Source organism: Equus asinus, unplaced genomic scaffold, assembly GCF_041296235.1.
Source record: "Equus asinus isolate D_3611 breed Donkey unplaced genomic scaffold, EquAss-T2T_v2 contig_193, whole genome shotgun sequence".
NCBI classification, from domain to species: Eukaryota; Metazoa; Chordata; class Mammalia; order Perissodactyla; family Equidae; genus Equus; species Equus asinus.
In genome coordinates, this window is record NW_027224842.1 from 2,735,044 (window position 1) to 2,762,735 (window position 27,692).

Consider the following 27,692-nt stretch of genomic DNA (forward strand, 5'->3'; position numbering starts at 1 on the left):
TGTCTTACAGTTTGCAATATACATTTATAACTAGTCTGAGTCTACTTTCAAATAAAACCATACCATTCACAAATAGTGTAGGTACCTGATAATAGAGCGTTCCCAATTCTTCCTCTTATCTGTAAGGGGATCACACTCACCCGATACATTTTTGCTATTAGGTAAGTTAAGAATAAGAAACATAAAAGATGTTATTTTCCCTTCATTTATTCCTTCTCTAATGCTCTTCCTTTCTTTATCAGATGTGTGTTTCTGACGTATATAATTTTCTTTCTCTTTGAAAAACTTCTTTTAACATTTCTTGCAAGGCAAGTCTCCTGGCAACAGATTCTTTAAGTTTTCATTTGTTTGAGAAAGCCTTTATTTTTCTTTCGCTTTCAAAGGATCATTTTGCTGGATACATTGTTCCTGCTTGGTGGTTTTTTTATTTCCTTTAAACACTTTAAATATTTTATTCCGTGCTCCTCCTGCTTGCATGGTTTCTGACCACATGTCAGATGGAATGCTTATCCTTGTTTCTCTTTAGATAAGGTGTCTTTCTTCTGCCTTCTTAAAATTCTTCTCTGTCTTTGTTTTTTTGCCTGTTTGCATATGATATAGCTCGGTGTAGATATTTGGTATTTATCTTGCTTGATATTCTCTGTGCTTCCTGCGTCTGTGGTATCTATCATTAATTCTGGAAGATTTTCCACCCACCATTATTTCAAACATTTCTTCTGCTCTTTTCTCTCTCTTTCTTATTCCATTATGTGTATGTTACAACTTTTGTAATTGTCCTATAGTTACTAGTTTTTCTGTTTTCTTTTTTTCTCTCTTTTCTCTTTTGCATTTCAGTTTGGAAAATTTCTGTTGACGTATCATCAACCTGACTGGTTCTTTCCTCTTCGAGCTCATTGATTCTTTCCTTGCCTGTGTCCAGTCTATTGATGAGCCCATCAAAAGCATCTTTATTTCTTTTACAGTGTTTTAGATTTATAGCATTTCCTTTTGTTTTATTTAATAGAGTTTCCATCTCTCTGCTTATATTACCCATCTATTCTTGCACGTTACCTGCTTTTTTTTATTGGAGACCTTATCATACTAGTCACAGTTATTTTTAATTCCCCTGTCTTATAATTCCAAAAACCTGTGTCTTATCTGAGTCTGGTTCTAATGCAGTCTTTGTCTCTTAAGATTGTGTTTTTTCTTGCCTTTTAGCATGACTTGCAATTTTTTTTGAAAGCCAAATATGATATTTCTGGTGATAGGAACTGAGGTAATCAGGCTTTTAGTGTGAGCTTTTATGTTAATCTCACTAGGAACTGGGTTGTGTTTAATATTTGCTGTACCCGTAGGTGACAGAGGCTTCATTTTCTTCTAGTTTCCTTGTTTTAATTTTTTTCTTCCTGTTTTCTTTGGATTTCCCTAAGTAAAAACTCCTTCTTAAACAGAGTCTGTTATCTTGCTGTATTCTCACTTGTAATTCACTGTTGTTATGGTGGATCCCTGTTGATGGGGTGATAAGCAGTTGGGGAGGGAAAGTGTTCTGTAATCTTACGATTAAATCTCATTTTTTTCTAGTGGTCCTGAGTCCCTGGACTGTGACCTTCAAAAGTGTCTTTTAGCCCTCCCTCCCTCCCCCAGCTTCGGTGAGACAAGAAGGCTGGTGGAGGCTGAGGTTGCCTAATTGCTCTTCCTCCAGGTAGATGATGCTCTGCTAAAGTACTTTATCTTCAGGGTGTGACTTTGTTAAGAAGAGAATGTTCTGGGCATATTTCAGTATGGTTACTTTCCCCTTCTCCTGCTCAAAGCAGAAGAGGATTTTCCTCAGATCTTCATTGTGAAAACCTGAAAACCTCCTAGGGTTCCTGGACGTAAAACCCAGGAAAGTGTGGGCCCCCCCCAAAACTGGGACCCCAAGATATTTTAACTCTCAGGCTGATCCATACTTGGTCTCCTACAGTTTGTCAGTTACTGTTGAAGTGTTCCCACTCCAGATAAGCTGTGATTCTCTGTATCTGCCTGTCTCCAGTGTTTTCAGTGGTGATTTGCCCTGTGACCTCAGTTTTCTAAGATGTTATTGATTTACAGTTTCCTTTATCTTTTTTCTTGTTGTGAGCATAGGAGTGAGGACTTATAAGCTCCTTATGGGCTGTAGCTGACTGGTTAGTGTTTTTTGTTTTTTTTTTAAATGGTCCTATGTGAAATGCCATAGCTGTCTGTGGCTTTAGTTTTCGTACTGTCCTTTGTTTGAAATACTTTTGTAACGCCTGTCAAGTCTTGGTCTTTGTGAGGATCGGTTCCAGTTTTAGTTGGAAGTTTTAGGAATTGATTTTAAAATGATTTACTTTTCTTATTGTTAGTGACTTATCTTTAGTTGCTGCTATGTCCAAGTGAAAATAGTGTGGTAAGCACAGTGGCTTAAGCATGAGCAGTAAAGCCAGAGAACTCGGGTAATTTCATGTGTCCATAAAGTGTCTTATTAAAAAAGTAAATTAAATCAATGAGCGTATATAAAACAATAAAGATAGCAATGAACAAAGATGAAAAACTTTGGAAAAGTATGCTCTAGTAACTGAAAGCACTTTCATGGACGTCTTAGTTTGTCCATAGTCCTTTTAAGTACAGACGGTTCCCAACTTAATGGTGGTTCAACTTAACGATTTTTTGACTTTACAATGGTGCAAAAGCGATACACATTCAGTAGAAACTGTACTTCAGATTTTGAGTTTTTTGAGGATTATCTTTTAGGGTAACTACTTTTTCTATTCATTAAATTATATTTGTCACTGTGCCTGGAGTTCCCCTAAGGGGTGCAGTATAGCGTAGGCTTTGGTTGGAGATAGAATTCCTAATTTTCCACTTAGTAGCTGTAAGTGCAAATTATTTAACTCCCTTATTGCATTCAGCAAATAAGTGCCTTTCTGAGCCTCAGGTTCCTGTAATAAAGTTCTCATGAGGTTTAAATCAGGTCAGTGTGCATAAAATGCACATGTTAAAATTTGGTAAGTTTTTGTAAGGAAACCCAAGACACGTGGACCCACTGAGAAAAATTCCACCATTTACCCTAACAACCGGAAGCAGTGGTTAAGTATTCAGCAGCGTAGTGGAAACCTGTATGGGCCTGTATCACATTTGCGACTAAAATCAAGGCATAAAAAGTTTATAGACAATTAGACTTTATTTTATATGCTTATGTAATTAATACTTGGAAGATTTTGATAGAATTTCTTATAATTTTACTTGAATAAGGACATAAGATTTCTAACACTAAAGCAAGGAGTAAACTTGTAAATAAAGGAGGTGTGAAAAGCTAACTATCAAATACTGTTTGATTTATAACTGAAGTTATTATGGATACTAACAAATAAATGAGCTGTATATTTTATAATGCATTGTAAATAGATACAATAATTTTAAAACTAAAAACACATGCACATATGAGTAATTTCTTGAATGGGAGTGGATTACCTTGCAAAATCTTAGGAAAATTAAGTTTTCAACTTTTAAGTTTAGTTTACCTCATACATCTCCAATCTTCATTTATGAACTATAAAAGAAAATTACATGAATTAAAAAAGAAAACAGAACTTTTACAGCATAAAAGCGATAAATTTATAATATGAAAAGGTAGAAAAAGATCACCTATAATATTATCATCTAGATAACACCTACTATTAATATTTCTGACAGTATTTTACTGTAATAGTTTTATTTTATTTTATTTTATTTCCTTTTTTTTTTGGTGTGTGTGAGCAAGATTGGCCCTAGCTAACATCTGTTGCCAATCTTCCTCTTTTTGCTTGAGGAAGATTGTTGCTGAGCTAACATCTGTGTCAATCTTCGTCTATTTTATGTGAGATGCCGCCACAGCGTGGTTTGACAGTGGTGCTAGGTCTGTGCTCAGGATCTGAACCTGTGAACCCCAGGCTGCTGCCAACTTAACGACACTATGCCACCAGGCTGGCCCCCTATTGTATTTTTTTTTGTTGAGGAAGATTGGCCCTGAGTTAACATCTGTTGCTTATCTTCTTTTTGCTTGAGGAAGATTGTTGCTGAGCTAACGTCTGTGCCAGTCTTCCTCTATTTTGTATGTGGAACACCGCCACAGCATGGCTTGATAAGTGGTGTGTAGGTCTGAGACTGGGATCTGAACCCATGAACCCCGGGCCGCTAAAGTGGAGCACGTGAACTTAACCACTATCCCACAGGGCTTACCTCATGTGCTTTTAAACATAGTTGTGATCATATTTTGTCTACAACTTATAGCCTGCTATTTTTGGTTAGCATTGTAGTGTGAACTATTTTCCATATTATAATTGAACTTTTTTGAATTATTTTTAATGGATGGTATGATATTGTATGACTTTTATGCATACCTGTTTATTTAGCCATTATTATACATTTTAATTATTTACAGTGTTTTCGCTGTTGTAAATAACTCATAGATCAGTATCTTTTGTGAGTAAAGTTATTTATTAAGAATTATTTTCTTTGTATAGATAAAAAGAAGCAGAATTACTCAAGAGATCAAAGGCTTATTGCCAAGTTGTTTTCTAAATCCTTTTATTACCACTGTCCATATGTGAGAGTGTCTACTTCAGAGTAAGTTGTCCTACAATGGGTAGTCTTTTTTTCCCTTAAGTATTTGATAAGTAAAAAAAGATATACATTTAACACTTTTTTATGGAGTTAATGATAGGTTACAATCTTGTGAAATTTCAGTTGTACATTAATGTTTGTCAGTCGTGTTGTAGGTGCACCACTTCACCCTTTGTGCCCACCCCCCACCCCACCTTTCCCCTGGTATCCGCTAAACTGTTCTTAGTCCATAATTTTAAATTCCTCATATGAGTGGGGTCATACACAGATTATCCTTCTCTTGCTGGCTTATTTCACTTAACATAATTCCCTCAAGGTCCATCCATGTTATTGCAAATGGAATGATTTTGTTCTGTTTTACAGCTGAGTAGTATTCCATTGTATATATGTACCACATCTTCTTTATCCATTCATCTGTTGCTGGGCACTTAGGTTGCTTCCACATCTTGGCTATTGTAAATAGTGCTGCAATAAACATTGGGGTGCATAGGACTTTTGGGATTGCTGACTTCAAGCTCTTTGGATAAATACCCAGTAGTGGGATGGCTGGATTGTATGGTAGTTCTATTTTTAATTTTTTGAGGAATCTCCATACTGTTTTCCATAGTGGCTGCACCAGTTTGCCTTCCCACCAGCAGTGTATGAGGGTTCCTTTTTCTCCACAACCTCTCCAACATTTGTTAGTATTAGTTTTAGATATTTTTGTCATTCTAACGGGTGTAAGGTGATATGTTAGTGTAGTTTTGATTTGCATTTCCCTGATGATCAGCGATGATAAGCATCTGTTCCTGTGCCTATTGGCCATCAGTATATCTTCTTTGGAGAAATGTCTGTTCATGTCTCCAGCCCATTTTTTGATTGGGTTGTTTGATGTTTTGTTGTTGAGTTGCGTGGGCCCAGGCGACTCGGCCCCCACTGCAGCCTTGGTCCTTCCTGCGGGAGCGGGCGGAGGTGCCGGGTGTCCGTGTGTCCGCTGGCCGCATCCTCAGTGCACCTGCTGTCTGCTGCCCTGTTGACGTTTATGTGACTGGCTCCTACCTTATGGTGTGCGTTAGCGCTACATCCTGCGTTGTGGTTACGTTCTGCCCTGTTGGTACTTTGTGCACTGTCGTTATTTTGGACGTTCTGGTTACTTGGTACTTTGTCGTGACGTTCCACACTGTCGTTCCATATTGTTACCTTGTATGTTGTGGTACTTTCTGCCCTGTCCTGACATTCTACGTTTTGTCGTGTGGAACCGGCACCAAGACTACAGAAGCCAGAATACTCACCCCCTCACCCGATTTTTGAAGAGAAAACTTTCCGGTGTCCTCTGCAGCTTCAGTATGTTTTCTCAGCCTCTAACGAGCAGGGGAAGCTGGGGCGGGCAGACCCCTTTGTTCCCAGTGCGTTTTCAGGGAGGGAACAGCTGCTTGGCTGCATCTGGGTCCCAGGCTGGGGCCTCAGCGTAGAACCAGCTCCTCCGCGAGGAGCCTGTGGCAGGTCCCCTTTAGTCGTGGGCGGGCGGGCAGGCTTTGCTTCTGGGGAGAGCGCCACCTCCCCGCTGTGCGAGCGCTGGCAGGCGGCCCCAGATCTGCCCCAGATCGGCTGTCCTTGCTGACCTGTTTGTGCCCTGTGCGTCCACACTGAGCCACAGCCGGGGTCCCTGCAGACACCGCCCCCTGCAAGGCCTCCCGCACCCTCAGCAGTCGCGCAGAGAGCTGCTCGGTCAGGGCGCGCCAGCTGTCCCCTCCTGCCTGCACAGCCGCCGGCCCGCCCGCCCGCGGGAGGGGTGGCCTGCCACCCCTCCTCCAGCCATGTGCCCTCCTCAGCCTGTGGAACGCGCGCCGCCTGGGCCGGCCCCCACAGCGCCTGGCCAGCGACGCACGGAGTGCGCTGAGCCCAGCCACCCCAACCGTCCTGCTGGGCGCAGCTGCCGCCCCGAGCCCAGTGGCCCCAGCCAGGCCCAGCCCCGAGAGCAAGAGCCAGAGCGAGGTGCCTGGCCCGGGCCCTGGCGGCCCACGCGAGCCGACATGCGGCTCCACGAGCCGTCGCTGTGCCAGGACCCCAGCCTGAGGCAGGAGCTGGCCTCACTGGCCCGCGGCTGCGACTTCGTGCTGCCCTCCCGCTTCAAGAAGAGGCTCAAGGCCTTCCAGCAGATCCAGGTCTGCCGCATGTCACCCCCCCGGCCCACCCGGGTCCCTCCCGAGTCCCTCCCTGGTGTGGGGGGGTGGGGGCTGCTCGCACCCACCCATGCAGGGAGCGTGGGTCCCGCGTGAAGTCGCTGGGAGAGCTCCTAAGAGCTCGCCCGTTGCTGGAGTTTTGGCGGCAGGTGCCGCGGTGTGGCCAGGATGCAAGCCCCCAGCGCGTGGACAGGTTCTGGCTCGGGTGGGGACCTGACCCTGTGGTCCCGGTGGGAAGCCTGGCCCATGGTCACGGCCATCTCCGTGATGACACGGCCCTGTGGGACGCCTGGCCTTCTCGGCCACATGGTGTTTACTGGGCTGTGGGGATCTGCACACATGGGCCGGGCAAGTGGATGGCTCGGTGCTGATAGTGAGTAGTTGGCGTGTAGACACCCTCTCCATGGTTGTGTGTGCTCAGAGGAGTAAGACCTGCTGTGTCTACACCTTGGACGTGTTACGAGTTAGCTTGAGGGACCCAGTCGTTTGGAAGCATCAGACAGCCCGTGATCCCCAGAGTCTGTCTGTGACTCGAGGGGTCTCTCCGTGGCATATCTTGTCCTCGCCTCAGCTCTGGGCCGGTGCTGGGGGCAGGGCCACAGGGCTTGGGGCCGGGGCTCCTGCTCCTGAACGCCTCACCTCTTGCAGTTAGACACCCGCACTTTTTCTCTAGGCCAGGACTTAACGTCCTGTTGTGGCCAAAAAAAATGACATCCAATCAGACCGGGCCATCTGGGGGAAAAAAAGACCTGCCTTCTGCTGATATTTTAATGGGAGTTTTTCTGGGATCATATCTCAGCTTTTACACAGCTTGGGAATTTTTCCTGTCTTGTGTCTTCCAACTTCTGAAGTTTTGTCTGCAGCTGGGGAAGGTGTGAGTCTGTCCCTAGATTTTAAGGAAAGTGCCTGCATTTGGAGACCCAGGAGTGGAATCTGCCCCACGCGGGTCCTGCTTTGACGATAGGAAAACAGATGTGGGGCAGTTAGGGTTTCTCCTGATGGTCCACTTGGCTGTGTGGGAGACCCGGAAATCCCTCCAGCCTCGCCCAGGATGGTCGTGCCTGGGGGCCCGGCTCTCCACAGAGCCCATGCAGGAAAGTCTGCATTGCTTTAGGGCTGCTGCTTATCAAATGAAAATCACTTTTTGGGAATCAAACTTTATGAATTCATTTCATGGGAAGTTGTTTCTTGTCACAGAAAACATGTCTCAACCTTGCTTCTCAGCCGTGACGATGTGCATTGCGTAACGTGAGTGCTCCCTGGGCTGCAGGCGGTGGACCAGTGGGTCTTTCTCATGGGGGTTGTGGGAGGAGCAGAAGGAGAGTTCTCCTGGCTCCTTTCACCCCAAGATGTTGGAGGGCGGATTCGGGACACAGCCTTGGGGGGGGTCAGCAAACATCTTTGGGAGAGGCTGGGGGTAGAGGGAGAGGCTGGGGGTGGAGGGAGGGAGGTGGTGCTTCAGCCTGACGGCCACGCCACCCGCTCAGTGGGCCCCCCTGGCCCGGAGCAGAGGACCCTGGGGCACGGCTGTGCCATCCACAGTGGAGCCATCCCTGCTCCCGCCTCCCATGTCCACCCGCCCACCCTGCCCAGGGATTCTCGGGCCTTCTGGGCGCCGAGCAGCGCCAACTCCCGGTGGTCACTGCAGGCTCTCTCAGGCCCAGGACATGCTCGGTTCGCCCCGCTGGAAGGGGTCCTGAGCGTCCTGTACCCCGGGGGTCCCCTCGCCCACTCTCCACAAACAGGCTCAGGCACAGTTGACGGGCGCCTCTGCTCCTCCACTCTGTCACCTTGCTGTGGGCCAGGACACGCTGTCCAGCCTCCCTGCAGGGTCCTTCAGGGCACACAGACCCCGCTGAGCGTCATTCCAGACCCCAGTGTGGCCACCCCCTGGGGACAGTCCTGGACTCTGAGCTGACCTCCCCTCCCTGGGGTGACAGCGTGGCCTCCCAGCTCTGCCTGTCCCAGATGGCAAGTGGGCCACAGTCTGGGGTCCTAGTCTGGGTGGGGTCACAGTACCCTGCAGGAAGGGTCATGAATACCCCCTTTGATCCACATTCCCAGGACCCTGGCAGCTGGAAGCGGCCCCTCTGTCCACTCGGCTGTGGATGCAGGTTCCCCTCACAGGCCACTCCAGAGCCGCACACACGCCCCCTTGGGAGCCCGTCCTGTGGGGCAGGTGCAGAGCCAGGCTGACAGTGTCCAGGCCGGGGACCCCGCTCAGCCGGGCTCCCCCGTCTGTGTCAGTGTTGGGAACACAGCTCTGCTCCCTCCTGTGAACGCGGCTGGCCCAGCAGCCTCCACAGTGAGCCCGGCCCCTCCTGTGCTGGAGGGAGATCCTTCGCACGAACCCGTGTGCAGGGCCTGGCTCCCCCGTTGTTGTCTTTGGCTCCCCTGTGTTAAACTTTGACCTCTGGCTCCCATCTGTCAGCGTGGAGTGTCGTTCACGCGTTTAGTTGGCGCACCTCCTGCCAGCTGGTGTGGAGGGTCCACGGGAGCCGAGGAGAAAGCTCGCGGCCCACAGGGGCCTCCTGTTGGGTGCAGCATCTTTGGGGCCTGGGCTCACCTGGAATCCACAGGCTGTCCCCCTGAGCTCCCTGGCCCCGTCCAGGGCCCCGTCCCGGCCTTGCTGCTGCATCCGGTCTCAGACGGGGCCGCCCAGGACGCTGCTGGGCTTGGCCGCTCCGGCCCAGCGTCCCTGCCTGGCCTGCTCTCATTCTGCCACCTGTGCCCTGTCCTGGCCCGTTGGAGTCGGAGGGACCCATCTGATGTCCCAGCACGTGCCGTCTGACCCCTCTGGGACCTGACCGTCCGAGGCTGGTGTTGGGAGGTGTGACCCCAGAGACACAGCTGGACGGATTTCTGCTGGGCTCCCCCACACCCTTCTGCGGGAGAAGAGATGCCTTTGCTTTATCCCAGGGCTTGGATTTTGGTCGTGGGGGCACCGCTCCGCCGCACTGTGTGTTCTGGGAGGCCCATGGGCGAGTCTGAGGTCCCAGGAGTGGGGTCGAGTCAGGGAGCAGGCGGCTGGGGCCCTCTACAGAGGTAGCTCTCCGTGAGGCCGTGCCCCTTGATCGGGGCTGCAGGGGGCCTGCGTGGGGCGGGGCGGGTGGGAGCCCAGGCAAGAGGCTTGGGGACCCGAATGCCCCTTGGTCGGCTGGTTGTCATTTTTTAAGAGGCCTGAGCCGTACTTTAGGACTCTCCTTTCACACACACACGTGTGTGTTTTTGCCACTTTTGTTCATTCCAGTCATCTGGCCGCGTCCCCTGGAGGTCGGGGAATGCGCCCCACGGTCCCTGCAGGACCTGCTGAGACCTGTTTTGCGGCCCAGGAGGTGGCCAGCCCCCAACGGCGTCCTGTGTGTTGGAAAAGAATGTGAGAGCTGCAGCTGTGCTGGGGCCGCATCTATTTCTGTCCCGGAGATTAAACTTGTAAATCTCCCGTGTCTGCAGCAGGCTGTTTGTTTCTCGTTGTCCAGTCAGCTCCGTCATCGCTCCGGGGAGCTGGGCCCGGCCTCCCTGGGGGCTGGACCTCTGCTTTTCCCTGCAGCGTCTGCCGTGTCCGTGTGGGGCTCCTGGGGCCGGCATCGGCCAGCTCTGAGGCATGTCGTTTCCCCTGGTCGCCTGCCCTGACGCGGTCCCTGTCTCTCTCTAGTACTGTCCACACCTCCACCTCTTGTGTGCACGTCAGTCCAGCCACCCCACGGCCCCTCTACCCTTTTCCGTCTTTTGAGAAGATGTTCACCCTCTGCACCCTTACGTCTTATGTGTGTCTCTTGTGAATAGACACGATTCTCTTTTTCCTTCTGATCTTCATCTTTTAACTGTGCCGTTTGTCTGTTTCCACGTGTTATGACTGTTCGTCCATCTTGGTTTATTTTCGTCCTGTCCTTTCTTGCCTCCTCTTTCTCTTTTCCTCTCCTACTTTGGAGTATTCCCTTGCTCCTAGCTGACTGCTCATCCTAGAAATGGCCACTACTGGATTTTTCCAGGTGAAAAATTAATACCTTTGCCTTCCAGCTCAAAACACTCAGATGGGGGCTGGCCCAGTGGCGCAGCAGTTAAGTGAGCATGTTCTGCTTCAGCGGCCCGGGGTCCACCAGTTCGGATCCCAGGTGCAGACATGGCACCACTTGGCAAGCCATGCTGTGGTAGGCGTCCCACATATAAAGTAGAGGAAGATGGGCACGGATGTTAGCTCAGGCCCAGTCTTCCTCAGCAAAAAGAGGAGGATCGGCAGATGCTCAGGGCTAATCTTCTTCAACAAAAAAAAACAAAACTCTCAGACACTTCCATTCCATGACCCCATTCATTTTATACTGCTGTTGTTGCCTTCGGAGGGTTTTTAAAAAGAAATAAAATCGCCGCCTTATGATGATTCACACAGTCAGCGTGTTGAGATTTGCCCCCCATACGCCCCTTTCCTGCATCTCCGACCTGCGTCAGGAGCACTTGGCTTCTGCCTGACGCACGGTCCCCCGCACATCCTGGACCAGCGTCTGCTGACAGTGGCCGGCTCGCTTTTGCTTTTCTTCCGTTTTGGTCTCAAACTGTCTCCATGTTGGTTTTGTGTGGCAGACACCTCCCGGGAGGTGGCGTTTGGGCGAAAGGGCAGCCGCTCTCCTCCAGCTCTGGCCCCTGCATTTCTGTCGAGAAGCTGGCTGCAGGGCTCCTGGGTCGCTCCTTTGGAGACGGTCCCCTTTTCTGTTCCGTTCCGTCTCCTTGTGGCAGGTTCTGAGGATCTGCCGCTGTCTTGGGTGTTGTCCAGTCTCGTCGTCCGGTGTGCAGTGTGGGTCGCTCCAAGGACTCCTGCTTGGGGTTCCTTGGGCCTCGGGTCTCAGGATGTGTCTCCAGCTCTGCAGCTGCAGGCTCAGCACCTGCGTCTCCTCCCTCCCGGGGCACGAGTCCCTCCCAGCTGTGCTGCTCTGCTCTCCAACCCAGAAAGCAAGTGTGTTTCCTGTTCTTCTGGACGTTTTATTTGGGGCTGTCTTAAGTCTCCTCACTCTTGCATCTTCAAGCCTCTCCCTGTCTTGATATATGAAGCGTGTCGGCTCTCATTCTCAACAACGTCAGAGTCCGGAGTCTTCGCCAGCCCAGCTGCTCCCTGCTTGCCGGCTCTCCCCCATGGTGCCTTCCTTTCATGTGTGTTTGTGCATTTTGATCATGAACGCCTCACTTTCCTTGGAACTTGGGGCGTTTTCTGAGTCCCGAGTTGAGGATGGTTCACCTCAGCACATCTTGCTGCTTCCGGGCACTGCTGATCTGTGGCAGCCTGATGTCGTCGGCTGGAGGGTTTGGGGACCAGGCACAGGATGTACATTTGGTTTGCACACTTGACTGGGAGTCTGCTGTGAGCTCTCGGGAGCTTCGCCACCACCCCTGCCCACAGCCCCTTGATGCAGCACCAGCTTTCAGGCCTATGATTGTCCTTTCCTTCCTGGGGTCAGAGGTTGGTGGGGATTTATTTCCACTTCATTCTTCTCACTGCAGGGGCAGCCCCCAGGATCCCGCTCAGGGGGCAGCCTCCGTCGAGGATGCTGGATGTTGCCTCCTGTCCCCGAGCTCTGCAACACTGTGAGGTGACGGTCACTTCACCCCCTTGAGTGCACTCCCTGAAGGCAGCGCCTGTCCAGCCTCTCCTGGCCTCGCTGGGTGCCCCTTCCCAGCGTCCGTGCCCTGAGAGTCCTTCCTCTCTTGCCAGTCCGTGAGGCACTCAGGAAGATGTTTGTCAAGTGCTCTCCCCAGCATTTCCAGCTGCCTTCCTCAGAAGGGCTGGTCCGGGTACCTGGGTCTTGACAGGGCCGCAGAAAGAGCACACATGTTAGCATTTACTTCTCCCTGAGTCGATCCTGCAAGTCCAGCACCAGAACTGGGTCATCCAGTGTTGCGCTGTGCCTCAGGGAGTGAGTTGGTGGGAGACGCTTGCTTCCCCATGAGTGTGAGAGACATGGAAGGTTCCAGGCTGGGAGAGACTCACTGTGGACAGAGGGAAACAGAGTCATGTGGCCAAGTTCTCTGAGGTAGCAGCTTTCCGAACACAGCGAAAGGTGTTTTCCTTTCAGGGGAGCTCTTTGGGATGTGCGTTCCATCACTGCATATTGCTGGGGGCCTGCTCTGTGCCAGGCACTGGAGGGTAGCTGCACCTTCTAGTTGGGATGACAGAAAAGCCTACAGAGCCTGACTGGGATGACAGTACCTGTGAAGGGGCGGCAGGTGGGGTGGGATGTGTGTTCTGTCAGGGATGACCTTGTGACCTGCGGTGATGTATTCTGTGAGGGGGCAGCAGATGGGGTGGGATGTGTGTTCTGTCAGGGATGACCTTGTGACCCGGGGTGATGGTTCCTGTGAGGGGGCAGCAGATGGGGTGGGATGTGTGTTCTGTCAGGGATGACCTTGTAACCTGGGATGATGGTTCCTGTGAGGGGGCAGCAGGTGGGGTGGGATGAGTGTTCTGTCAGGGATGACCTCGTGACCTGGGGTAACGGTTACTATGAGGGGGCGGCAGGTGGGGTGGGATGTGTGTTCTGTCAGGGATGACCTTGTGACCTGGGGTGAGGTTCCTGTGAAGGGGCGGCAGGTGGGGTGGGATGTGTGTTCTGTCAGGGATGACCTCGTGACCTGGGGTGATTGTTCCTATGAGGGGGCTGCAGGTGAGGTGGGATGTGTGGTGTGTAGGATGACCTTGTGACCTGGGGTGATGGCTCCTGTGAAGGGGCAGCAGGTAGGGTGGGATGTTTGTCCTGTCAGGGATGACCTTGTGACCTGGGGTAACGGTTACTATGAGGGGGCGGCAGGTGGGGTGGGATGTGTGGTGTGTCAGGGATGACCTTGTGACCTGGGGTGATGGTTGGTGTGAGGGGACGGCAGGTGGGAGTGGGCTCAGGCGGGGGGTGTTGTGTTGTCTATTGATGACATGCTAGTGGCAGGTGGGATCTGATCATGGTCTTAGATGAGGTAAGGCAGTGTTTGTGGGGCGCCTGGGAACAGTAGGCACAAAGGCCCTGAGGTGGGCAGTGACAGGGGCAGTCATTAGCGCCTCCACACACCCGCTGTGCCCCAGGGAGCTGTGGTGCAGTGGTTCTCAAACTCCTGACCCAGGGGACCGTCCTCCTGTACCAGCGTGTTGGTGGAAGGGACGTGTGGCACCCTCAAGGGAAGCCCTCCTGCTGGCAGCAGCCAGTGTGGCCATGCGGGGTGTCTGCAGGGCGCTGTCAAGAGCACCAAAGACCTGTGGTTGTGTCTTTGCCCCTAAGTTTGTAGCTGTCTCCCTTCCTCCCTCCCTCCATCTGCCAAATTCCCCCCAAATTCCCCCCGTCCGCATGGCTCTGACCACAGGGGCCGTCTCTCACTGCGCAGCCCATGTGGGCGTCCTCCCTCCACCATGGTCAAGCTCCCCAGGCAGTAAGCTCGCTCGTGTCCCACTCTGCTCGTCCTGTGCCGCTGTCCAGAAGGTCATGTCTCATGGAGCTATGCGTGTGTCCTCGGGGCCAGGCCTCAGGGCCCGGAGCAGAGGAAGACAGGAGCTCTGCTGTGTTCCAGGGTCAGAAGGACCCGGGCTGCCGCACGAGGCGAGGGGTTCCTGGAGATCAGCGAGCTGTGTGTCCACCCCCAGGAACAGACACACGAGCTGAGGCAGAGACAGGCCCTCGCGTGGCAGCCCTGGGCGTGGAGGCCTCATGCGTGTGTGTGCGTCTGTGTGTGTGTCTCCATCGCGACCAGCAGGCCCTTCCCCGCCAGTCCTGACTGGGAGGCCCATTTGGCTGTTGGGCCCCATCCCCTTCCTGTTCCTGCCCCTGGAGACAAGCGGACCAGCAGACGGTGGGGGATGGAGAAGGAGGAACAGGTGACTGAGCCGGTGCCATCGCTGTCGTGGGAATCTCTGCGCCATGTGCTCAGGAAGCGGGTAGAAACCGTCAGATGTGGTTCATCCCGTGCAGTGTGAATACTGCCTCCTAGAGTGCTCAGTCTTTGCAGCTTCGGAAGACACGTTGGCGCGTCTCCACCCACAGAGGTTTGGTGAACTTGCTCCTGACGCGTGGTTTCTGCCCCTTGCGAGGCCCACACAGGACCTGGGGCTCCCCGTGCCCTTGGCCCAGGCTGGCCCCTCTGCCCGGGTGGCCCATCAGCTTCTCCCTCTCGGACTGCAGCCGAGCCTGCATCAGGGGGGCCCGGTGTCCATCCTCCTTGGAACTGGCCCCCCATGTCCTTCTCTATACCTCTGGCCTCTCCTGTTGTCCGAGGCCTCCCCGCCCAGCAGGGCCATGGGAGGGTCGATGGGCCACTGTACAGACCTCAGACGTTGTCCCCGTGGTGCCGGTCGTTCTGAGTTCGTGAGCACAGGGCACGTGCTCAGATGTCATAAAGTAGCTCCCAGTGCTGCCTTGGACCATCTGTTAGACCAACGAGAGAATGAAGCCGACTACAAACGTGATCTAAAAACTCCCGTGTGGTGACAGACGTCACAAAGTAAATAAAAAGACGTGGGGCCTGGGGACGGAGGACAAAACTCACAAAGCCGAAGACACGTGCCGCCCTGGGAATGGTCAGAGGAGGAACAGAAATGACGGCACAGCGTGGAGTAGAGAAGGGGCAGGGAAGATGGTGTCCTTGCCTTTTAGACAAATGAGGAGATGCTCCACCTGGTTCAGAGTACGGTGGGGGTGGAGCCTGATGCCTGTGTGGTGTCTTAGTTCCCCCAGACGGCGGAACCTCAGTTTGACAGCGCCCTCTGCTGACGGGGCAGGAGGGAATGCGGTGTCGGAGATGGTGGTGGCCCCCGGAGCTCCTCCCGCAGGAGCACGTGGACGAGCCACACTCTTGCGGTGCTGAGGCCGTGCCGGCTGCCTCCCTGTGCTCCCATTCAGATTGGGGCCTTTGTAAGCTTCTTGCACTCGCTCACCTTTAAACAACGCAGGACAGGCGCCTAGCCCGTGGTGGGGACCGCCCACCTTTAGGACTGTGGTGTGTGCAGACACCAGCACCAGGGACACCAGGCCCCCAAAGCCCCCTCAGGAGGTGCTCGCATGTATCCTCACGCCTAGGACAGGAGCCACGAGCACTCGCTGCTGCTGCTGCTGCTCCACAAAGGGGCATGCTGGCCTCCCGCCCTCCCCTCACGTGTGGTGGCGGCCGGGTCACCGCGAGGTCACCAGGGCACAAAGGCCACGTTACTTCCCCAGGCAGAGCCGCCAGGACCCCAGGGCAAAGCCTTGCTCGCGGATCCCAGCCTGGATTCGCATCTGCGTAGACTGCGGATTCATGAGGAGGTCTGGTCGCCACGCGTGACTTGTGCAGATGAAGACAGACTTCCTCGTGAGTGTCCAGCGAGGTTCCAGAGCTGTCGCTTGGCAGCCCTTGGGCAGGAAATGTCCCTATGTCTCCACAGGAGGGGGGCACAGATAGTGGGCGTGAGCGACACAGGGCCTGACACCACATGTCCAGGACGCCCCAGTGAGCCCACCCCGCTGCTTTCAGGGCTTCGTGTGGTGGAGTCAGCATCACGCCGTCACCAGCTGGAGTGTGCCTGTGGCCATCCAGGGGGAGGAGGGCACCCATGGGGACGCTCGGGCCAGCCAGGGGGGCGAGGGTGAGCCTCGTGGTGGATTGCTGTGCACTGACAGCCGCAGGAAGATTTGATTTAAGTTCTTTGTCACGTTCTGTCCATTTTGTCAAAGTCCATTTCTCAGGACCGGCCTGAGTATTAACTGTGTAACGGGTCTGGCAGAAGCCGGCTGACACGGTGACAGCAACCTCGTTTTCAGGAATCACACCTGGTCGTAGGCGAGAGGCCGAGCAGTGTGTCTGCATGGAGGCGTAGCAGCGCTGTCATCCCTCTTCCTTGTCCTTTCCCAGGTGACCAGGTGCGCGGCCTCCTAGCGCTGACCAGCAGCGAACGACGTCCCTGTGACTTAGCAGCCCAGGGGTCTGTGTCAGCCCAGCCATGGACTGGGGAGAAGGCACATGGTTGACAACGGCTCCAGAACCAGCCCAGGGGCAGCCACCCCACAGTGTAGGTGCCCTGCCCTCTGCCTGGAGCGCCAGACTCCTTGTGCCTCAGTTTTCCCACCGTGAATACAGGATGCTGGTGGCACGTCAGTCACAGATTGTCCTGAACGCGGCAGTTGAGTGAGATGGCTCATGGGAAGATGTGGTCGGTGCTCAGGAAACACCAACACCGTATTGCACAAAGGTACAAGGGCAGCGACTGTGGCCGACAGCTCAGGGCATTGGGCTCGCAATTCATTCCGCCTCGCGGGAGAGAAGAAAAGAGAAAGACGGGAAAACGGAACCACCGCCACAAGGCAAGGAAACAGGCACTCAGGGGCCTGCCCCGGGGGCACAGCAGTTAAGTTTACAGGCTCCGCTTCGGTGGCCTGGGGTTCGCGGGTTCGGATCCCAGGCGCAGACCTAGCACCGCTCGTCAAGTCACGCTGAGGCGGCCTCCTTCATATGAAGTAGTAGACGATTGGGACAGATGTTAGCTCAGTAACAGTCTTCCTCACAAAAAATTAAAAAAATGAAAAATGGCCCTCAGTCTTTGTTCCAGAAATCGAGGGGAAAAGTTATCTTCCTCAAAGCGAATCGTGGGCACCCCCAGCAGATCTGTTGAACCGAACCCTCTCCTTCCAAGGAGGCAGCTCTGGGTGTGGCTTCCCCTCCCGCCTGTCCCTGGGCCACGGTGGGTGTGGTTTTGGCTCAGTGCTGCTGTGCAGGGCTGTCACATCAGGACTCAGTGATTCTGACACTGTAACCCAATCCCCGTGGAACAGGACATCCCGGGCTGGGAGGAGGGGGATCAGCCTGTGTCCCTGGGTGCTGACTCGGGCCGAGTCTCGTGAAGGGTGGGCCCGAGGTCATCGTCCAGCCTTTGCTCTGCTCTGAGGCTTAGTCCACAGTGTGGTCCTCGTGCTTCCCACCGTCCATGGCAGATCCACCTCGCTCAGCACAGCCGGCCTGCAATAGGTGCCGGAACCTCAGGGCCGCCCTTTGCAGCCTCTCCTTTCTGATCACCGTGCCGTCCACATCTGCCTCTCGGCTCTCAGCACTGAGGTGACCCTGCGTCAAACCCCTGACTGTTTTATTTGCCCTGTTGTGATCACAGGGCTCATTGTCGTGCGTCTGCAGGCTCTCCCCATAGCCCCCCAGTACAGCAGACTCAGGACAGCAACACCTCTGGACGTGTTGCTGTCGTCTGTGGGTCACGTCAGTGGGGCAGGACAGAAAGCGTTTACAAGTGACTCCTCCTCCTAGTGCTGGAGGGAAAACAGACAGGTGACACAGGGCGTCCCGGGACATGACTGAGGGGACGCGAGGCCGTCCCGAGATGTGACTGAAGGGGACATGGGGCCATGCTGAGACGTGACTGAGGGGATGCGGGGCCACCCTGAGACATGACTGAGGGGGACATGGGCCCCTCCCGAGACGTGAGTGAGGGGGACGAGGGACCGTCCCGGGACGTGAGTGAGGGGATGCAGGGCCGTTCTGAGACGTGACTGAGGGGATGCAGGGCCGTCCCGAGACGTGACTGAGGGGGACGTGGGGCCATCCTGAGACGTGACTGAGGGGACGTGGGGGGCCATCCCAAGACATGAGTGAGGGGGACGTGGGGCCATCCCGAGACGTGACTGAGAGAACATGGGCCGTCCCTGAGATGGACTGATGGACTGAGGAGGACACTAGCCGGTCCCAGAGGCTGCAGCTGGGTGGTGAAGAGGCCCCCGTTGCAGGACGAGATGTGTAGGACACCCGCAGGTTTCAGTGGGGAGCCGTGTTGACTGTGTATCCTGGTGGCAAATTGGTAGTGCTGTTGGTGTCTGGTGTTCCAGCCCCTGGTCCCTGTGGCATGAGGCGGTGGCTGCATGAGCTGTGCTCTGTCACTCGGCCTTGGGGAGGGTGGCTGACATGTGAGTGCCCCGTGGCGCATGGAGGGGACCCCCCACCTGGGCGTTCGGGCCTGCTGGCGGTGCCATTCCTCTGGGTAAGAACCATGCTGTGCCCGGTCACTGGGCCGGCCCTGGACCCTCTGTGGTGTTTCCTCGGCCTGCTGTGTTGTGTGTGTGTCTCCTGCACGCTCAGGGTCTGCAGGTCCTATGTGGTCCCGTGGTGTCCCGTGTGCATTGGGTTCCCCAGACCTTGTTGAGTTGGGGACCCTCACAGTGCACTCTCCTGACCATCTGCCCACTCCCGGCCCCATCAGCCCCCGTGGCCTCAGGCATTGGGTTTTTGCTGCTCAGTCCAGTCCTTCCCCAGTAGGACGCTGGGCTGTTCCTGCCTCCTGAGACTGTGGCCTCGTGTCCCCAGCCCTAGAGAATGTAGGGTGTAGACCGGAGATGCGTCCATGGGCCAGACTGTGCCTCCCCGTCACTGCCCGTCGAGGCCGACCGGGTGCCTGGTCCTCGGCGGCCGTCTACGACCCGGCTCCCAGGAGCTGTTTCTGGCCCCAGAAGGCCTCTCCTGAGTCAGCAGGGAGATGCTGCTGAGTCCTGCTGGGCGACCGTGCCCACCGTAGTGGGAACAGCGAGCCTCATGGGCTCGGCCTCAGAGGAGATTCAGAGCCTCTCCCCCCTCGGTGCTGCAGACCCGGCCTGGGGCCAACTTTCGGCAGTCATTCCTTAACCGGGTCCACTGAACAGCTCTTTCTGCTTGGGGGCATTTTAAACAACCGTGTTTTATATACAGAGTCCCCCCTTCCGCCTGTAACGACAGCCCCACAGCAGGTCAGCTCCCTGAATCCCCGAGGGCACGTCCCGACACCACTGTGTCTTGGAAAGCATGTCAGGAGGTCAAACTTCTCCGAAGTAGTTGCTGCTGAAGGTGCTGGCTTCACTTGGGGTGGCTCAGCTGCCGTTCTGCCTTCTGGCGAGAAAGAGGCTGCAGGGCCAGATCCTTTCCCGGAGGGCCATCCCAGGTCAGGTGACAGACGTACGTCCCATTCTCCGGGAGGCACACGTGGGAACCAGCGACTGCAGGTGTGGGCCCCAAAGAGAGGCCACACCTGTCCTGGCTGTGAGCGAGCGCCATTGACGGCCCGCCTGGAGGACCCTGATCCCAGGAGGACTGCGGGGCAGGCTCCCCACAAGGACCTGTGCCAGCCTCCCTGGCAGCCTGGGCCGTCAGCTGTCACTGTTGCGGGGTCACACTGAGGCAGGGCTGGGGGAGGCTCAGCAGTGTGGATCAGTGGTATGTGACGCTCCCTTGTGGTGTGTGACCTTTCGGATGCGGGTGGCCTCATGGCTGGAGTTGGCCCCCAGGATTGTCTGGCGTTCTGTGCACATTGGGGTTCCGTGGCCCCGTGCGCTCACTTTGAGAACGGTGCCGCCCCTGTCTGTTACGGGTTCATGTGAGGACGATGTTTCCTGTTCCCAAGTCCTCACCACCTGTCTCATTTCTCAGGTCCAGACAAAGAAGGAGGAGCCCCTGCCACCAGCCAGCAGCCAGAGCATCCCCACCTTCTACTTCCCCCGAGGCCGTCCGCAGGGGACAGTGAACGTCGATGCCGTCATCACCAAGATTGAGCGGACCTTCGCCCAGTTTCCGCACGAGAGAGCCACCATGGAGGACATGGGCAAGGTGGCCAAGGTGGGTGCCCTGCGTGCTGCCTCTGGGCAGCACCACGTTCACGGGTTGGTGCTTGTGTTCTGTTTTCAGGATCTGAAACACAGTGGAGACTCTGTATTAACGGTTGTGCCAAATATTGAAGACAGACATGCCTGTGCGTTGTTGCCCTCCCAGATGGAGCAGCGTTCACCTTTGCATTTTTTAAGCAACTGATCCCCTGAGGTCCAGCCTGGGCCTTCCTCTGCGCCCTCCTGCCCCGTGTCTCTCCCTGCGTAGGGTGGGTGCTAGTGGACCCACAGTCCATGCGCAGCAACATGTCGATTTTGAACTTAGCCTAACACATGATCCCCCGTGCATTGTCTCACCATTTGGTTTTGAAATTCGGTGGCATGTCTCCAGGCCATCCATGTTGACATGTGTAGACACATGTAGACGAGCACAATCGTGGTTTCCCACATCGCCTCAGCCGCGTGGGAAGGCTCCCGTGTAGCCGGCGGCTGGCACGGCCCCTCCTGGGTGCTGGCGTTGACGCGTCCCGCTCCCCCATGGATCGGGCTGCCTTGGGCTGTGCTCCTGAGCTCCGCCTTCAGGCCGCATTGGGGTGCTTGTGCTTCCCCTTTGCCCCTGTGCTTCCGGGGTGCTTTCTCTCTCTTTCTTCATCCCCACCCTCCCCTCTGGAATGTCTCTTCCTATTCTGGATGCTGACCCTCCGTCCATGTGTGTTGTGAGCAGGTTCTGTTCCACCTGCTGAATGGTTCACGTGCTTCCTTTTGCTTGCAGTTTTTAGGGCTTGTCCTCTTTTCTTGTTGGAACTGCTTTATTGAGATATAAGTCTCGGACCACAGTTCACCCATTTAAAACGTACAACTCAGCACAATGCAGTGTATGCCCGGAGTTGTGCAGCCATCATCGTAGTCAACTGGAGGACATTTTTGTCACCCCCTAAAAGAAACCCTGTACCCTTTAGCTGTCATCCCCCCTCCCCCACCCCCAACTAATCCACTTCCTGTCTCTGTAGGTTCGAGTATCCTGGACATCTTATGTAAACAGATCCATACCATGTGTGGCTTTTTGTGTCTGCCTTCTTTCCCTCAGCACACAGCCAGACCCGGGCGACACTGGGGGCTCGGCTCCAGGCCCCCACAACAAAGTGAATGTCACCATAAAGCAAGTCACACGAATTGTTTGGTTTCCGAGTGCAGATAAAAGTTAGGTTTATGCTATGCTGTAGTCTAAGTGGGTGATAGCATTATGACTAAAGAAAAGTGCATACCCTAATTAAAAAATACCATATTGCTAAAAAATGCTAACCAGCACCTGAGCCTTCAGCAAGTCATCTTCTCTTTGCTGGTGGAGCATCTGGTGAAAAACGCAATAAAGCAAAGCGCGGTAAAGCGAGGAGCAATAAAGGAAGTGCTTTATTGCAAAATAAAGCAAAAATACAAGTGAGCCTGTGTTTTCAAGGTTCGTCTGTATTGGGGCGTGTGTCAGTGGCACGTCCTTTCAGCGTCCCGTTGTGCATTTATCCATTCATCAACTGATGGACGTCTGGGTTGGCCCACCTTTGGGCTGTGGTGCACAGGGCTGCTGGAACACGCGTGTGTGAGTCTTGGTGTGCAGGTGTAGGGTTCTCTCAGATATACACACCTAGGAGTGGAATTGCTGGGACACATGGCGACACCATGTTTAACGCTTTGAGGAGCCACAAGACCATTTCCCAAAGCAGCTGCCCCATTTTGCATTCCCACCGGCAGCGTAGGAGGGTTCCGATCTCTCACACCCTCGCCAGCACTTGTGTCTTGCTGATTGTAGACAGCGTGTCCTAGGGGGCACGAAGTGTCTCCTGGTGGTTTTGACTCGCATTTCCCTGAAGACTGTCATGTTGAGCAGCTTTTCATCTGCTTATTGGCTATTTGTGCATCTTCTTTGTAGAAATGTTTGTTTAGATCCTGTGCCCGTTCTTTAACTGGATTGTCACTTTATTGTCCAATTGTAAGAGTTCTTTATATATTCTAGATTCAAGTCCCTTATCCAATACTTGGTGTGCATTTTTTCCCATTCTCTGAGTTGTTTTTTCTTTTTTTTAATTATATGTACTCAGCACCTGAAAAACTGAGAATTGACCTGAGTCTTTTTTAACCTTTTCTTTTTTGCTGAGGAAGACTGGACCTGAGCTAACATCTGTGCCAGTCTTCCTCTATTTTGGATGTGGGCTGCTGCAACAGCATGGCTTGTTGAGCGGTGTGTAAGTCTGTGCCCAGGATCTGAACCCACCAACACTGGGCCACTGAAGCAGAGTGTGCAAACTTAACTACTGTACCACCAGGCTGACCCCTTTTTTCAGTTTTTGATAGTCTTCCATGATGCCAAAAAGTTTTTGTTTGTTTGATAAAGTTCACTTTATCTGTTTTTTCATTTGTTGCCCGTACTTTTGCCGTCATATCCAAGAAATCATTGCCAGATGCAAGGTCATGAAGATTTGCTTTTGTTTTTTCCTGAGAGTTTCTAGTTTCGGCCTTTACGTCTAGGTCTTTGATCCATTTTGAGTTAATTTTTGAATATAGTGATGCAGTGGTCAAACTCCATTTTTTACGTCTGGAAATCCAGTTGTCTCAGCACCAAGGCTGAAGAGACCATTCTTTCCCCGTCCAGCGGCCCTGGCCCCCTTGTTGAAAATCAGTTCCCCATAAATATGAGGGTTTAGTACTGGATTCTGATTCTAGCCCTTGACCTGTCCTTGTGTCTTTATGCCAGTTCCACCCTGTCTTGATTACTGCTGCTTTGTAGTCGGTTTTGAAATGGGACGTGTGAGTCCCTTCTCAAGCTTGTTTTGGCTCTCCGTGGACCCTTGCAACTCCTTATGGATTTTAGGGTCAGCTTGTCAGTTTCTGCAGAGACGCCAGCTGGGGTTCTGCTGGGCTCGCGTTGACTCTGTAGATCGGTGTGGGGAGTATGGCCGTCTTACTACTGTCTTCTCATCCGTGTACATAGGACGTCTTCCACTCATTTAGGTCTTAGTTTCTTTCGAAGATGTTTTGTAGTTTTCAAGTATAAGTTTTGCACATCTTCTGTTAAATTTGTTCTGAAGCATTTTATTCTTTTTGATGCTATTATAACTGGAATGCTTCTCTGAATTTTATTTTCAGCTTGTTCATTGCAAGTGTATAAAAATGCAATTAATTCCTGTGTACTGATCTTGTATCCTGCAGTCCTCTGAACTCATTTATTCGTTCTAATAGTGTTTTAGCGTATTCCTTAGGATTTTGTGTGTACATGATCATGTTACCTGCGGCTAGAAATAGTTTCGCTTCTTCCTTCCCGGTGTGGATCTGTTATTTCCTTGTCGCGCCCGACTGCTCTGGGAAGAACCTGTAGCGTGGTGTGGTGTTGATGTCCGAGAGTGGAGGTTCTTGATCCTGCCCTTGGGAAAAGCATCCAGTCCTTCACCGCTAAGCATGCTGTGAGCGTGGGTTTTCACAGATACCCTTTATCGGGTTGGGGACTTTCCTTTCCATTCCTGGTTTGGTCAGCGTTTTTATCAAGAAAAGATGTTAGCTTGGTCGGATGCTTTTCCTGTGTCTGTTGAGAGGCCCGTGTGGTTTGGTTCTTTATTCTATGGATGAGGTGCATTACGTGAGTTGGTTTTTCCAATGTTAAACCAACCTTGCGTTCTGGAGCAAATCCCACTTGGCCATCGTGTGTGGTCCTTTTTCTGCGTGGCTGGATTTCACTGGCTGGTATTCTGTGGATGGTTTTTGTGTCCGTATCCAGAAGAGATACTGGCTGGCAGTTTTCCTGTGATTCCTGTGTCTGGTTTTGGTATTAGGGTAACACTGGTCCAAGAGGAAGATCGGAAGTGTCCCCTTCTCTTCTGTTAGAGATCGCCTTTTTAAAGTATGTTTTTAAATTTTGTTTTATAAGTATGTAAAAACGTACATGGTTCCAAGGTCAAAACTCACAAACCAGATATATTCCCATAAGTCCAGAGTCTACCCCTGTCTGTTCAACTCTGCTCTCTTCCTCCCCCATAAGTAACAGTTTTCATAAATTTGGCTTATCCTTTATTTTTTAATATGAGCAAATACCTACAAATATACATCTGTGTATGTACACACATATTTAATTTCTTCCCTTTCTTGGATGAGAAGTAGCACGCTGTTCTATGCTTGGGTGTGTTCTCTCTGAACATTATGGGTGGCGATCACTCCCCATTGGCGAGGTGGCCCTCGCTTTGCATGTTCGTGTGGGAGCATGAAAGTGACCCCACGAGCTGAAACCTGTGTAGCTTTTCTACTTCTTTGGCGGCTTTCTCCGGGCACGGTTGCTGGGCGAGAAGCAGTGGGTGTCTGCTGTGGACAGTTTGGTGAGTTCCAGTGGGCCTGTCAAGCCGTCAGCACAGTCAGCATGATGAGCGTCTCCACTGGCCCCTAAACTCTGCTTCATTCTCATCCCTCCCGCCCCCAGCCCCAGGCTCCCTGTGGTCACTATTGATTAGGGATTTCTAGAATTGTACATAAACTAAATCATACTGCAGATACTTTCATTCTTTTTATGGTGGTAAAATTCACATAAAGTTCCACCAGCATTTTAACCATTTTAAGATGTACAATTCAGGGGCCTTTATTTCATAGACAGTGTTGCACAACCATTACCACTGTCTGGTTCCCGAACATTCACATCCCCCTACAAGGGAATCCCGGGTTCTGTAGCAGTCACTCCCCATTCCCCACGCCCAGCCCCTGGCAACCATGAGTCCCCTTTCTGTCTGTGGATTGGCCTGTTGTGTTTCAAAAAGATCTGGGCAAAAGTTTTGATACAAATGAAAATAAAACCAAACCCACCTTCCCTAAGCGTCATTTTTTAAGAACAGCCAGAGAAGTGTGATGGTTTGGTGCCTAAGCTTCCTTTCCTGCTGAAATTCTCATCCAGCCTGGCACCAACCTGAAGGAAATCACCTCACTCCTCATGCTCATCGCCCTTCCCTCTTGGGACCTGGGACCTTCCTCCCAGGACCTTGGGGTTAGGGGCTAATAATGGAAGTGAAGTCACTTAGAAAACACAGAAAAGCAACTTTAGGAGATATGTCACTTCAGGTAATCTAATCCCATCCATCAAACAAAATCTGCAAGTGTTTGGTGGTGAGGATGTGGTCTATTTTCCAGAAATCACAGACAGCTTATATTGCTTCCTGTGAAAACTTTTTCACCTCCTGTACAAGCTCCCATCCAACCCAAGTACGTTTCTTAAGTAGTCTCAACAGAAAAACTAACCTGAGAATGATTTAACGGGACTTTCAATTCTAAAAGATCCAGTGTCAAACGCTTTATGATCAACTTCCTTTGGCACCGCAGAGCCCACGGCCTCAGCACGCTCTCCCGGCTGCATCCTCTCTCTCATTGCCTTCTTCACAGCAGCGAGGCGACCCCCATCTGCGATCCCAGCATCATCATGTTTTGGTTCACTCGCTATACCCGAGACAACTTTTTCCTACAAAGAGAAATTATGACATTTACTAAAGCAACTCATTACCATCTTATAAGAAAAATGAATAAAGCATGCCTAAAATATTTCACACATCCATCTTATGCTTATCAAGTTCCTAGTATGTGCTAAACATGCTGGGGGTCAAAGGTAAAGGACAAAGTTCCTGCCCTCAAGGAGTTAGTTGTGGTTGTCGTTTAATGTAAACAAAGATAGGACCCTTCAACATGTCTAAAAACTGATGGAAAAGAGAGAACAAGGCTAACTGATGGGATGAGAGGTCAATGACTAAGAGATCTGGGGGAATGGTTCCAAAGTACAGATAAAAGATTAGTTTGATTTTAACTGTTCAGTAGTCTTAACGGTGGCCTATAAAATAATGTAGGAGAGAAACACTGGTGGTAAGGGGCAGAATTACAAGGCTCCGACATAATGCTGTCTTGACACAGCCGTTATCTGCGTCACTGATGGTGTTATGTCCCCAGGACTAAGCACCCGATAAGAAATGCGCACGGCAGGTCCAAATGTCCCAGCATCCTTCCTGTTTAACAGACTTGAAATTCATTCAATCAATCTCGTCACTGTCCTCAGGGCCTTTGTCATTAGTAAGACATTACTAACGTCTTACTAAGACATTACTTCATTAGTAAAATAAGGAGACTTCATTAGTAAAACAATCCTACAATAATCCTTTAATACTCTAACATCTTAAACTCCTAAGACAGAATTCAAAACAGAGTTTTTATTTGGATTACACAGCATAATAAAGTACCAGTTTAGAAACCTGATTTTACAACCAGAGGCATTTTTCTAAAATCTAAAAGAAAAAGTGGCAGGGCTCCAAGCTGGCTTGAGAAGTAGCAATTCTGAACCAAAAGCTTGGAGTTAAAATATTTTGGGAAAAAAATTAGTACAAATAGATAAGAATGGAATCTATCATGTCAACAAAGCCAATTTTACAGAGAAAATAGGAAATTTTACATGATAAAATTTGGGAAGAAGAGAGAGAGTCTAAGAGTCATTGTTCCTCTTTTCTACTTAAAAAGTTCTTTCATTTTGAAATATATCACGCACAAGAGTATAGAAAGCAGAGATGGCATAACCTGTGGGTTAAGAACATGGGTTCTGGAATGAGAAACCCAGCTCCACCCTGGGCACGTGCTCGAGTCTTCCTGGCCTCAGATTCCCCACCCGGGGATAACGGCACCCACCTCACAGGACTGTTGTGAGGATTAACTGAGTCAATGTGTGTGAGGGCCTGGGAAGCATAGTTGGCACATTATATAAATTATGTACTACTGCTATTATTACTGCAAAACAATGTATAGGTACAGTTTAAAGAATAAAACACACTGGTACATACCGTTACTTAGCAACTCAGAAGCTCTCAGGAGGACCAAATCCAATCTCAGCCCCACCTCCCCCGCCAGAAATAACCATCCTGAATTTTGTGTTGACCTTTCCTCACTCTTTCAAGACAATCAGGACATTGTAATAGATGACACGTTTTGTGAAATGAAAAACCTGAAGCTAAATGTTTCTAAAGCTTAAATTCATTAAAGTAAAAGTCTATATTAGAAATCCACAAATTTACCTGAAACACATCTTTGCTCGTATTGCTGGCTTTCTCCCATCCACACTCCTCAAGTATGGTCAGATTGTTGAATTTCTGGCGTAGATCCTGTATCTGTTAATAAATGAAGCACAAGTTTATCAGATTAATGCTAACCATATTAAATTTACAAATTAATGCCCAAAAGCTTCAAACAAATTGACAACGACTTGGACTGGTGACATAAAATTAGACTGTCATTGTCAATTTTGTATTCAAATGAATTCTTATGGTAAAATTGTTCATTGTTATTTTATGTTAAAAATCTACATAAAGGATGTCATATGTGAATAACTCCC

General features: G+C 51.5%; 1 protein-coding gene across 7 annotated transcripts in view; it reads left to right on the plus strand.

Moving 5' to 3' along the window:
* The first annotated feature begins 4,446 nt into the window (after positions 1 to 4,446).
* The window catches only part of LOC139043200 (serine/threonine-protein phosphatase 2A regulatory subunit B'' subunit beta-like), a 57,147-nt gene continuing 33,901 nt past the window's right edge, over positions 4,447 to 27,692 (plus strand). For 6 of the 7 annotated variants that reach the window (XR_011500264.1, XR_011500265.1, XM_070503488.1 and 3 more), the window contains exons 1-2: positions 4,447 to 6,725; positions 20,136 to 20,321. Coding sequence is in view for 5 of the 7 variants with exons in the window: in XM_070503488.1 (XP_070359589.1) it covers positions 6,378 to 6,725; positions 20,136 to 20,321 (534 nt within the window). In the remaining 2 variants the exon portion in view is untranslated. Of the gene's footprint in view, positions 6,726 to 20,135; positions 20,322 to 25,651; positions 25,868 to 27,692 lie in introns of those variants that run through there. The other variant, XM_070503486.1, reaches the window with a different exon arrangement.